At 45.4% G+C, this 12,429-nt stretch overlaps 3 protein-coding genes and 1 pseudogene across 6 annotated transcripts in view; 3 read left to right on the top strand and 1 right to left on the bottom strand.

Moving 5' to 3' along the window:
* Positions 1 to 804: 804 nt before the first annotated feature.
* Positions 805 to 6,312, top strand: CIROP (ciliated left-right organizer metallopeptidase). The gene is given in 13 exon segments (XM_069097620.1): positions 805 to 1,183; positions 1,312 to 1,405; positions 1,491 to 1,542; positions 2,672 to 3,097; positions 3,271 to 3,355; positions 3,529 to 3,674; positions 3,763 to 3,934; positions 4,160 to 4,229; positions 4,309 to 4,405; positions 4,515 to 4,787; positions 4,939 to 5,168; positions 5,386 to 5,565; positions 6,099 to 6,312. Coding segments are annotated over 13 exon segments (2,418 nt in total).
* A 1,541-nt stretch (positions 6,313 to 7,853) lies between these two features.
* On the bottom strand, positions 7,854 to 8,273 carry CUNH14orf119 (chromosome unknown C14orf119 homolog). Its single transcript, XM_069097619.1, has one exon. It carries the CDS (start codon positions 8,271 to 8,273, stop codon positions 7,854 to 7,856), a length of 420 nt encoding a protein of 139 aa, XP_068953720.1.
* Positions 8,274 to 10,158: 1,885 nt separating this feature from the next.
* On the top strand, positions 10,159 to 10,999 carry LOC138168769 (apoptotic chromatin condensation inducer in the nucleus pseudogene; annotated as a pseudogene).
* A 1,425-nt stretch (positions 11,000 to 12,424) lies between these two features.
* ACIN1 (apoptotic chromatin condensation inducer 1) overlaps positions 12,425 to 12,429 on the top strand; it is a 39,220-nt gene continuing 39,215 nt past the window's right edge. For all 4 annotated transcript variants that reach the window (XM_069097830.1, XM_069097831.1, XM_069097829.1 and 1 more), the window contains exon 1: positions 12,425 to 12,429. This exon is cut by the window's right edge and continues 71 nt beyond it. The gene's annotated coding sequence lies outside the window, so the exon portion shown is untranslated.

Here is a 12,429-nt window from a genome sequence, read left to right as displayed (position 1 = left end):
GGCTTCAGGAAAAAGCTAGATAACTACTGTTGTGTTATATTGAAGACAATCTTTGTTCAGATGTAGTTTGGACTCAATGGCCACTAAAGATTGTATGATATGGCCTTGATGGGCCCTCAGAAAGAAATGGAAGGGGTTGAGGTAGGGAAAGCAAACTACTCATCCTGATTCAGAGACCCAGTTGGAATAGGGGAACTGTGAGGTCCAATTGTGGTGCTTCTCTGTTTCTATACTCCTTCCTCACCCCTCTTCCCAGTTCTCTGGGCTTAAGAGATAGGATGATTTCATTCAGCTATTATGTAGTCCAAAGGGTTAAAAAAAAAAAAAAGGCTCCATAATACTCCAGGGTGCTGCCTGAATCAGATTAAAATGCAATTTGGAAATATTTCACAAAATAAATAAAATGCAATGAAACATTGATAACATTGCATTTCATTAAAACTAAGTCACTGTCAGCTGCCAGCAAGGATGCATATGTATGGATTGGTGGCCCCAGGTTCTATTTGAGTTTGACACCACTGGTTTCATCAACATTTAGCCACAGCAGCTGCCACCCAGGGGACTCTGAGCTGTAATCAGCATGACCTCTTTTACTAAGCTCTACTGAGGCCCCAGGAAAAATTATCTCCCCACCCCCAAGCTTTCCATTCCCGGTCCCCTGAGGAGGGGGCTTCCTTCTTCCCAGGCTTCACATCCTAAAGAAATCTATTTGTCAACTCCTTGTCAGTGGTTAGAGAGTGGATAAAAGGAAGGAGAAGAGGAGAATGAGAAAGAATAATCCTGTTTGTGAGTTGAGCTAGGAAGATGGGGGAGAGACCAAGGTCTAGGGCAGGCTGTGAGGGGGCTTACTGGGGAAGACAGTCCTCCCAAGAGAGGAATTTTCTGTTACTTCTGCTCCTGCTGCTGTTCCAGAAGGGAATTAAGGGCCGCTGTCTACATGAGGAAACACAGGGGTCTGTGAGCCTTGTTGGGCCACCTGTTTCCCCATTGTCCCTCAAGCCACGCTCTGGTTTCCTCTCCCATTCCAGTGTTCCAAGCCCAATTCGTATCCAGGCCTGGTACCCTAAGGGATCAAGCTTAAAAAGTGAGACTTTGTACCCTGAGAAAAACTGGATGTATTGGGAACCTCGGATAGATGCAGTTCTGAGAGAGGCCATTCATCAGATCCAGGGGGTACTTTCAGGTAAGAGGATGGAAAAGGAGGAGCCATGATGAATTGCAATGAAGGCTTGGAGGAAGAGAGATCAACTCAGAAGGACCAGGGATCCTAAGATGTCACAAAAAAGGCTAACTGACTTCTATCTCCCCAAGTCCCACCAGTACAAGGACCCCTTCTTCTGAGTCGTGACCCAGAACAGTATTGTCAGGCTATCTGGACGGACCCAGATTCCCCAAGCCACTACAGGTGAATGCTGCTATAAAGGGGGAACAATTATTCTCCAGAAAAGCCCGAGTGTCTCTAGCTCACTCCAGAGGGGTTCTCTTGACAGATGCAGCCTTCTGAACCCTGGCTATGTGGGAGAAAATTGTCTGGGGGTAAAGGTAAGTGATTTATATAAAATAATTATTGAATCTCTGACCATAGTATCATAGATTTACTTTTGAGATCATCAAAGTGTAACTCCTTCATTTTGCAGATGAGGAAACTAAGGCCTAGTAGTAACCCGGGTATTATTCCCTCCTAAACCCTCCCCATACCCCTACATTCCCTATTATTATACAGGGCAACACCATCTTCCCAGTCTCTCTGGCTGGCAATCTAGGATTCATTCTGGATTCTTCACTATCTCTCGCCCTCCACATACAATCTGTTGCTAAGGCCTGTCGATTTCACCTTGGCAACATCTCTCAAATACATGCCCCTTTTCTCCTCTGCCACCCACCCTGGTGCAGGCCCTCATTACCTCATGCCTGGATTATTCCAATAGCCTGCTGGTGGGTCTGTCTACCTCGTCTCCCCTGACTCCAGTCCATCTTCCACTCAGCTACTAAAGTGATTTTCCTAAAACACAGGTCAGAGCATGTCACCTACTCAATAAACTCCAGTAGTTTCTATTGCTTATAAAATTAAACACAAAACCCTGTTTGGCCTTCAAAGTACTTCGTAACTTAGTTCCACACTACTTTTCCAGTCTTTTTACCTTACTCCCTAACGCATATTTTGATCCAGGAACATTCGCCTCTGGGCCAAGGCATTTTCTCTAGCTTTCCTCCGAGTCTGGATCGCTGTCCTTCCTCTGCTCTAAATTCCCTGGTTTCCATTAATTCCCAACCGGAATCCCACCTTTTACAGGAAGCCTTTCTCAATCCCTCGTAATTCCAGTGCCTTTCACTATCATTTCCTATTTATATGTAATTTACTTTGTATATATTTGTTTACATATTGTCTCCCCAATTAAACTGTAAACCCCTTGAGGGCAGGCACTTTCTTTTGCCCCCTTTTTGTATCCCCAGCTCTTAGCATAGTGTCTGGCACATAGTGCTTAATGTTTATCAACTGTTGTAGCAGAGCAAGAATTCAAACATAGGTCTCTTACTCTCAAATCCAATGTTCTTTCTACAAGTTTCCTTCCCACCTCTGATGTTAATTCCTCAGCCCCCACCTTAGTGATTTTTCTCCTACTTACCCGTGTCCCAATTTGGGCCTGTGCCTATATTCCATTCTCTCCAGATCCCTGATGCCCACCTCCGTGGTTATTCCTTATGGCCAGAACAAGGTCCCCCAGAATTGATCCAACCAGACGGGCCTGGAATCCCAGACACTGATTTCCTCTTGTATGTGCAAGTAGCCCACACTATGAAATGCCACCGTGAGGTAAGGAGTAAAACAAATTACTTTGTCTCCCTAATTCATCCTTCTTTATTCTAGAACTCCTTATCTGGATCTCCTCCAATTACCCATCTCCCACATTCTGTGTCCCCACCTCCAACATTTGCTTTCCACCACTGCCTTCATGTTATTTATCCACAGCCCTCCATCATTGCTTATGCTGCTTGCTGCCAGCTGGATGGTGTAGATCGGCCCCTTGCAGGCACCATCATTTTCTGCACACAACACCTCAGTGGTCTCCACTACAGCCATGGTGACATTGTCATGGTGACTAGATTGGGACAGGAAGGGCAGAATAGGAAGAGGGTCACTTATCTGGGGGAGAGGAGTACTTTTATCTGTGTGGGGTACACAAGGAAAACATAGCCATTGGAGGATGGCAGAGCATTCTAGTACTCTTGTCCAGTCACCCCATCCCTGGATGTTTTTCCCTTCTTCAGGCCACAATACATGAATTGTTCCATGTCCTGGGCTTCTCTGGACAACTCTTCAAGAAATGGAGGGATTGTACTTCAGGCCCCAGCAGTGAGTAAAGGGAAAGGATGCCTACAATCCCAACCAATGAGAATGCTATAACAAGGTTCCTGTAAACGACTTCACCTCAAACTCCCTTGTTTCTCTCATGTTGCCTCTTCTCCCCAATCCACCCTTTCTACACCCCCTTCTGTCTCTTCCTTTACTCCTAAACTGCTCACCAGTTGGAGAAAAATGTTCCCTGAGACGACAGGTGACCAGAAGGGATGAATGGGGGCAGTTAATTCTCACCACCCCCACTGTAAGCCACAGCCTAGCCAGGCACTTGGGAGTCTCAGAAGCCATGCAGGGAGTCCCCTTGGAGGAAGAGGTGAGAGCAAAGGTTAAAGAGAGCTGCAGAAGGAAGAGCAAGGTATGTGTAAGGTCTTGAATACCCTCGTACACATTCTGATTTGCAGGGTCCATCTTCCTCTCACTGGGAAGCCCGTTTATTCCAGGGCTCTGTGATGACTGCTACCTTTGATGGGGCTCACCGTACCCAGATTGACCTTATCACTCTTGCTGCCTTTGCTGACTCTGGCTGGTACCAAGTAAATCACAGTGCTGCACAGGAACTGGTTTGGGGTCAGGGTAAGGAATAAGGGATCAGACATTCTGCAGGTAGTTAAGAAAGATGATACTAAGTATGAGTCAAGGTGCTATAGGAAAGGAAAACCTTTCAGGTACACCTAGTGCTTGCCTCGCAATCCTGAAATACATAGCACAAATATTTTAATCCCAAATTTAACAGTAGTAATGGGAGAGGAGGGTTATGTTGTGGCTTTCTTCCAACTTCTTTTTCAATCCTCTAAGCAGGATCTGGTTTGAACTTTGGATTGGTGACATCCTGTAGATCTGGCTCCTCAGACTTCTTCTGTGTCGGCAGGTGTGTACACTGCATTCAGACTGCGGTGGACGAGAGGGTTGCCTCTGATCTTAGTTTCACTCCTTACTTTTTTCCACAGTGGACTGGGCTGTCACTACTTGCACTTTGACAAGGGGCAATGCTCATCAGACCCCCTGCTGGAAGGCTGCCGCATGTACAAGCCATTAGCAAATCAAGTAAGTAGCCTGGGAAGCCAGGGGTAAGGTCAGCTTTACTTGAGCAGGACAGAAATGACACACATACAGGACTGGAGCACAGACTCTCCCATCTCTTGACCCTCTTCAGAGTGAATGCTGGAAGAAGGGAAATGCACCCCTTCCTGCAGCAAGAAATCCATATGGGGAGATCTACCATTCCAAAAGCCGTTGCTTCATGGCTAACCTCACTTCAGTCCTGGTACGCAGAAGCAGAACCACACCCCTCCCTCAGGTTCTACCCTTCAGGCAGATGGAGCTCACTGGTCGATGCTACTTACATAGATGCACAGAAGGAAGTGGATACTATGTGCAAGCAGCAGGATCACCCTGGGTCCCCTGCTTCCCAGGGAAGTCTATTCAGGTGGGTAGGAATTGGGAATAATCTTTTAAGACATTCATCATTTATAAAGGGCTCCCTGTGTGGTTCTGTTCTACACTGAAGTCCTCCTCTAGAATAAAGGATAAAAACATGTAGTTGAGGTCTCTAGCTGTATCTTCACTCCTCCTTACAGGTCCCTGGGTATTATGGCCTCCTCTTCTGTCCCTGGGGCCGGTTCTGCCAGACAAATAAGGATCTCGTGGCTTTTCCTCCTTCAACTACAAGACCTTCATACCCAGGCTTGCTGATCCAGTTGGCCCTGGGACTAGCTGGGCCCCCAGGTTACTACGTGAGCAAAATGCAGCAGCAGGAACTAACCCAAGCTATACTGCAGGCCCTGGTGGTCAGAGCAGGCATCCACATGTAAATATTTAAGGTGTACTATGTCTAAGTCAGGACTGAAGGAGTCTCAGGATCTAACCTCTATATCCCTTCTCCAAAGGAGCTATATTTGTCTGCCAATATCCATTTTTTCTAAATGGCCTAAATCGAAAATTTACTATTCTAGGAATGTATACTAGAAATATGAGTAAAATATGATACTCCATCTATTTTGTTTTTCTTCTAAATGTCAATTCAGGTGCCATTTCCACAGTCCATCCATAAACTCTAATCTGGTGTTTACTGTGCATATGTGGGAGTTTCCTGGCTGTCAAGAACCCCCAACTGAGATCCTATATAGAGCTCTGAGTAGATCCCTCAATGATACACCATTAAATGTGGACTATGGTGGAGCCACCTTTACCACAGACTACAACAGGTAAGGAGCCATTACAGAATATACTCTTTGCCACACCTAGGACTCAAAGACAAAAACAGCATTTAACACTCACATGGCCCTATGCTACATATGTATCAAATTTTATCTGAAGACATAGCCCCTGACCAACAGTAGGACCTTTTGCTAATCAGGTGAAATTACAGAATTTCTCCATTTCCAAACCAAAGGGATTAGAGTCCCTTTTTCCCTTCCAAAGTAAATCATCCAGGATCCTTTTCTATCGAACTCTACTTTTGGGATTAGTTGTCCTGCCTCATCTCAAAATCCATTACCAACATAGGCTAGGGTAGAGACATCCTTCTTGATACTGAAGTTTCCTGAAATGATACAAATTTAGGTGCTACTACATAAGGCCAAAGGATTTAGAGTTGGAAAGGACACTTAAAAGTCTTCTACAACCTAGCTGGCAATTTTCTTTCCATATGAAAATTATGACTTAGGTTAGGGGTAAGGAATTGAATACAATGAAAATTTATATAAATAATCACTAAGTGTTCCTTCTTTATATCTAGGTGGCTGGCTTCACCAGGTCTAATTTCCCAAAATATGGGCATAATACTGTCCATAGGCCTCAGCCTCATGCTATTTATTCTGATGGGTACAGGGGGAACTGTGGTCTATAAGAAATACCAAGCTTCCCTTCGAGTTGCACCATCAACCTCTTATCCTTCATCGGGACTTCCAGGATCAATAAGAAGCCTATCTGAGGGAACGAGGGAAGTATAATGTGACATTATCATGAACATGAGCTGAGATAGCAAATGGATTATTAAGTATGACCATGTCATTGCCCTGCTTAGGAAGCTTCAAGAGCTGGCTCCAACCTCACTTTACAGACCTATGTGATGTGCCCTGTATTTTCATTTCTATCTTCTTTTTCACAAGCTATTCCCTAGGCTTACAATATTCTCCCTCACCTTTTCCTATTGTCACTAGATCTCCTGAAGATTTGATTTAATGTCACCTTAGAAGAGGCTTTTACTTTGTCGTCTTAGAAGAGGCTTTTCCTCTGACTGTCCCCAATAGTGCTTGGCCTCTGACTTTGCATGTTATATCCTTCCCACTCTCCCCAAGAGTCTGTGTCTCAAGGGCTAAGACTATTGGACTTTTTTTTTTATCTTTGTATTCCCCAATACTTAGAAGAATGCCTGGCACACATTAGGCTCTTAGTATCTTTCCAGATGTGGGTTTGAACTCCTTTTTGAGCACTTTGCCATGGGTTCTGTATCAACCTGCAGCCTTTAGGACACAGGTTCCCCACCTCTGACACAGACTTTCCTCTGTCATAGACTGCTAGGGAGGGAAAAACCCTGACACTGGGTCACAGTTCAGACTTTCATTTGGTTGGAGGAAAAAGAAAGATGCAAACTTAAATCACTAAAGATTTTATAGCAGTGGGAGGAGCCACCAAGAAGATGAAGATGTATTATACCTATGATCCCAAGTTTCTACTTGCCCTTGGCTCCTCCCCTCACCCTTTCCCCTCCCGGAGACCTAAAAGTAGAGATCATTTAGACTAAACAGGAGCACCCTTTTATTCTGGTATAAGTACCTGTATGCCCATTGAGGGCAAAGGTCATTTTTTTCGTCTTTGTATTCCCAGAACCCATTATTTCTTTAATTACAAAAATAAACCTTCCATCCCATAGGATGTAACATTTGTTTTCATAATCTTGGTAGAGCTACATTATGAAGTAAGAACTCTTGCTACTGGCTCCAAAAATACTGTGAACCTTTGATGAGAACCAAGGCTCTTAGGCTTGGCATCTCTACTCCATCCCTCCATTTGACTGACCCATTGATACCCTAACACTTAGATTATAAACCAAAACAGATAGGGGCCCAGATTATTGGTCTAGATTTAGCTAAGCTCTTTGAATTGATACCCACCTGGTATCTTATTGCCCGTAACTTGCTCCCATAGCAAGTGTTTCACTTACTCCCCCATCCTTCACTTCTACCAACTCTAGAGAGATCTGGGTTTCTGATATTCTGATTCTTTTTAGAAACAGCTTGCAAAGAAGTCTGGATGACACAGTCAGCAATTTTAAGATTATATAGAGGAAGCAGAATAATAGCCAATCATTTGTATTGGCTTTGTTTTTAAAACCTGTAGTGATCTATAGGCTAGAAATCCAACAACAATAACTGAATATAGACCTGGATGTCATCCCCAGACATTTCCTTTCTCGTCTGGGCACTCCCACATCAAAGCTATCAATCCAACTCCATCAGAGTCATATTGTCTTTTATGATGTTGACTCCTATCAGTCCTTACCAGCTGTAGCAGCTACTGCTTGATAAAACTTTGCTACAAAGTCTGGCTCACTGGCCTCCAGTTGCCTGACAAACTCATTTCGCTCCTCCTCAGCCCAACTTCGGAACCACTGATCCCAGAGTCGAAGTTGGCAATCAAAGATATGTGGTGGTTGGTCTGCTCCAGACACACTAAGATGTTCCAATCCCTCTAAGAGGGGTTGTAATTTGCCTGGCACTGCCTTAGCTACCAAGTCCTGCAGGAAACGCTCACGTTGGGGATCTGACCAGCTGGCAAACCAATGCAGGACGCACTTCATCTCCTGTGAAGTGAAGTAAGACATGGAAAGGAAGGAGTAATTGTCTGGAGTAGTGGTTAACGTAGAGGAGGAGGATGGTGATATCCAAGAGGCAGTTGACTTCAGTGACATCCTGAGAGTAAAACAAAAGACAATTTTACAATAGATAAAATAAGGAAACTCCTAAGTTCAATGGCTAAACAGTTGATACATCGCTCTTGGCACAAAATTTAGCTTTTTAAATACATTAAAAAAGCACTTTTTTCTCCTATCCTATATTTATTTTGGAAGATAAATAGCAACACTTTCTACTTTGTTTTCCCCAAATAACAGCACTACATTGAAAAGGTCTGCTTAAAACAATTTTATTCCAAACCTACCAACCTTACTCCCCACCTCTTTGAACTCAGAGCTTCCCTTTGGGTTCTAATCCTTGTAATAATCACCCAAATAACCAGTATCTCTCATTCTTCCTCTTCCTACCTAAGCCCCCCCAATTATGGGCAAGGCAAGAAGCATGCTGATCCAACTTGTTTCCTCTAAAATGAATATACATTTAACAGCAGAATCCTTTTGTATAACAAATATGGCTGCACAAGGTTTTGAGTGCTTTGGTCACTGAATAAAGAGTAATGTTGAAAGTCATCATTAAGTTTCATGGTGAAAAGAGTCTTCCTTGAACTGCAAATTGCCAATGGTTCTTCATGCATTACCCACCATCTAATTAGTTCACTGTAAAGCATTTGTTTCATTTTGCAACTAAAAAATTAAAAACAGAGATATAAGGGACTCACCCAAAGTCATGCAAGAGAGAGGTTAAGTCTTGTGTTCTTTGCCAAAAACTCTGAAGAAACAGTATGGTTGGTTTGGTAGACCAAGCATCTGAAAGGATGTAATGGATACTTAATACTTTTACTGATTACACATAATTCCTATCTCATTTATTCTTATTTTTTTAATTTTTTAAAAGCAATCGGGGTTAAGTAACTTGTTCAAGGTTACATGGCCAGTTATTTCTGGGCGTGGTGCTGAGTATCTGAGCCCAGATTTGATCCAGGTCATCCCGACACTGGAGCCGGTGCTCTTACTCGCTGAGCCACCTGGCCGCCCCTAAGCAATTGGGGTTAAGTAACTTGCTCAAGGTTACACGGCCAGGTGTTTCTGGGTGGGTGCTAAGCGTCTGAGCCCGGGATTCGATCTCCAGGTCTTCTCAACACTGGAGAGGGTGCTCTTACTTGCTGTGCTACCTGGCCACCCCCATCTCATTTATTAACATATTACCGACAAGCGCCTGAGCTGTTGATTTTATGCTGGTGGTGTGACTATTTTACCTAAATTATTTCAAATCCCTTAAATATAAAATATGAAACTGCTAGCATGTAAATCCCTTCAGGTGGGCTACAGTTTTTTTCTAAGCAATTCAACAGTCATAATGTGCCGTTTCTTCTTCATAAGGCAGTTTCTTCTGACTAATGTGAAAGACATGAAGCAACTGTGGTCAATGAATGAAAGCAAACACTGGCTAAATTATCTGCAACAGCTACAGTTTCACAGAGCCCAAATAGCTGGAACCCTAGATACAGGGGCAGCAGGGCCGAACGCAAAGTTAGCTCTCAGAAGGAAGAATCTGCTACAGTGTTGCCACAGGTGTCTTTCTAAGACTGATATTGAAGTACTGGATTGCTACCCCGGGGAGTTTGGGGTCTGCATCGCCCCAACGGACTAAATACTGGTTACAATGCACAGGACACACAGGCTAGGGCTCGGTGTCGCGCCTCATTTTAGCACGCAAGTAATGATAGCGCAATCTGTGGGCATTAAATTAAATTAATATAAATATTCCCCTTATACGAGATCTTGGGGGAAAGTTGGAGACAGGGTAGGGTGGTGGTGGGGGTGAGCGAGGTAGTCTGGGCCAAGTTTGGGTTTCTGGGCCCTAAAGTTCCAACACTGCTCCCCAGCCAACCCCGGCGCCCCCAGGCGGGTTCCTCACTAGATCAAGAGCCTTGGGGTGAGGATGGGGCAAACAAACCGACCCCAGGACTCAGATAAAAGGTAAGCTGGACCGAGGGAGGGGCCTCCGCCTAGCTTACCTCCTTATTCTCACCCCGAGGGACCCCAGAAGGAAGTCACAGGAGTCCGTGGGTTCCGGCTACTTCTGCCACCTCCATGTTCCCAGCAGACTCCACTGGGTAACCCACGCACTTCCGGACCTCGTAAAAGGCCCTGAACTCCACCGGGCGTCTCTGCACCAGTACGCCGGACCCGATTGCCAAAGCCGTGAGTCCGAAGAAAGCCGAACGTTTCCGAGTCCGGTTCTACCAGGGGAGAGCGTTTACGAACGTAATCTAGTCCTAGGCTCGGTAAGGCGGAGATATCCGAGCTCGAAAAGGAGAGAGCGAAGGGCGGAGCCTACAGAGAGAATGGAAACTGCTGATTGGTGCTAAGGTGGGAACGGAAATACCCGAGTGCTCTCGAAAAGACTGAGTGTTCGGATCTGAGGACCGGGAGGGGGAAGGGGAGGCCGTGGCAGTGGGCGGGGTTGGATCGGCACGTTCGAAGGGCGTTGGCGGAAATTACCGAAGATGCCCGAAGCCGTCGAGACGGGAGCCGAGTACCTCACACAAGATGGCGGAGCTGGAGGAGGTGACTCTGGACGGGAAGCCGCTTCAGGCGCTGCGGGTGACCGACCTGAAGGCCGCACTAGAACAGCGAGGCCTGGCCAAGAGTGGACAGAAGAGTGCCCTGGTCAAGCGGCTCAAAGGGGTAAGGAGACTGCGTCGCAGGGGCGTCGGAGGGGAGCGGACCCGGTAGAGACGAGCTGCCGCCGCGGCGCAGGCGCAGTATCCGGGCTCGGCGCGAGCTCGCTCAGGCCGCCAGCGCGAGCCTCTGGATCCGCGCGCGCGGTGGTTGGTGGGGCTCGCGCTGGAAGGGAACCCGTGCCGGTTCCCGCCTTTAACGGCAGCAGCGCGAGCTCGAAACGGGAGGGTACGCGCTACTCTCCCTAGAGTGTCTTGTGCTTCCTCCTCCCCCACCCCCTCCTTGTTTGTGTCTGTGGTTTCGGCGCATGCGCGGCAGAAGGAGTTAAATCCCACCACCACCACTAGTGTTATTGACCCGTGGGAAGGCGGGGGTTGGGGGTGGGGTCGGGGGGACTCAGAGTTAGAAGCATAGTTGGGCAAAGTGGCAGTTGGGGTTGTTGTCGGGAAGACCGGGTCAGACTGCGAAGGTAGATAGGAGATTGGTCTTATTTAGGTCGGCACTGAAGGGGTTAATTCTATTGGAGGATGAAGTGAAGGGAAAAACTGGTGAAGGGGCTTGGCTGGTTGTGGGCCATTTGTTTACGGAGGTTCCGTTTGAATAAAGAGTTGTCTTCAGTGGAGGAAACAGAGCCAGATAGCCTGGTTTCAGAGACCTTGGATATGATTGATTTGAGTAGGTATATTGAAAATTGCCATTAGGTAGTGTAGTGATAAGGACATAGATTTGGAGTAGTTGCATTAGAGGATAATGTCAGTTTTTGAATTAGGGTAGGATTAACATTTTACTAGTAATATGGGTTTGAGTTGACAGTGTTTGGTCGTGGCCTTGGGGTTGGGTTGTATGGGGAACAAATAGTTTTGGGGGTCAGGTTGTTGGATTTAGGGACTAATAATGGTTGTTTTCTTTCATAGGTTTAGTCAAACCAATTTGCAGTTGTGATAAACCAGAGTTGTTTGGGTTTATTTATTTATTTTTTGGTCAGGTATTTGGGCATGTAACATCCTCTTCATCAGCAAGGATTTATAAAGCATTGACTCTTGAATTCAGTACTGTACAAGCCCAGTTAAGTAGACATGGTCCTGATCTCAACTTATGATCTATAACCAATCAGCTGTTGAAGTGACTGGTTTTATCCCAGAAGAGCAATTAAGTAATTATTTGGGACTCTTGAAGTTGGTTTAACGTTTGGATTGAATGTGCTTGCATGGCCAGTTTTGAGAATAGTAGGAGTCATAAGGGCAGAATAGCTGAGGATCCTGATGCTGGATCTGTCACTGACTTGATTTTTTTTGACAGGAGCCAACTGGGTTTAATGTAAATGTATTTTTTGAGTTTTTACATTTGTATGTTAAGGACAATAGGCATGCATGGCTGCCCTTAGGGCTCTTCTGAAACCGAATGAAAACAATATTAGTTAAGGACTTTGAAGTCCTTGAAAAAGAAGCATAATTTGAGTGTATATGGTTAGTTTTTCATTTGGTAAGGGGGAATGGAGGGAGAGGGTTTGATTTTTTGTGTGTTTCTG

The sequence above is a fragment of the Petaurus breviceps genome, unplaced genomic scaffold (genome assembly GCF_028583685.1).
Source record: "Petaurus breviceps papuanus isolate PSGF00001 unplaced genomic scaffold, PetGlider_PUasm1.0 37, whole genome shotgun sequence".
NCBI classification, from domain to species: Eukaryota; Metazoa; Chordata; class Mammalia; order Diprotodontia; family Petauridae; genus Petaurus; species Petaurus breviceps.
Note: the sequence above shows the minus strand (reverse complement) of the source record. Positions and strands in the feature narration are given on the sequence as shown.

What these genes read in the sequence shown, in the direction of transcription:
- CUNH14orf119 (XM_069097619.1), bottom strand. Translation starts at nt 8,273, where the DNA reads ATGTCACTGAAGTCAACTGCCTCTTGGATATCACCATCCTCCTCCTCT.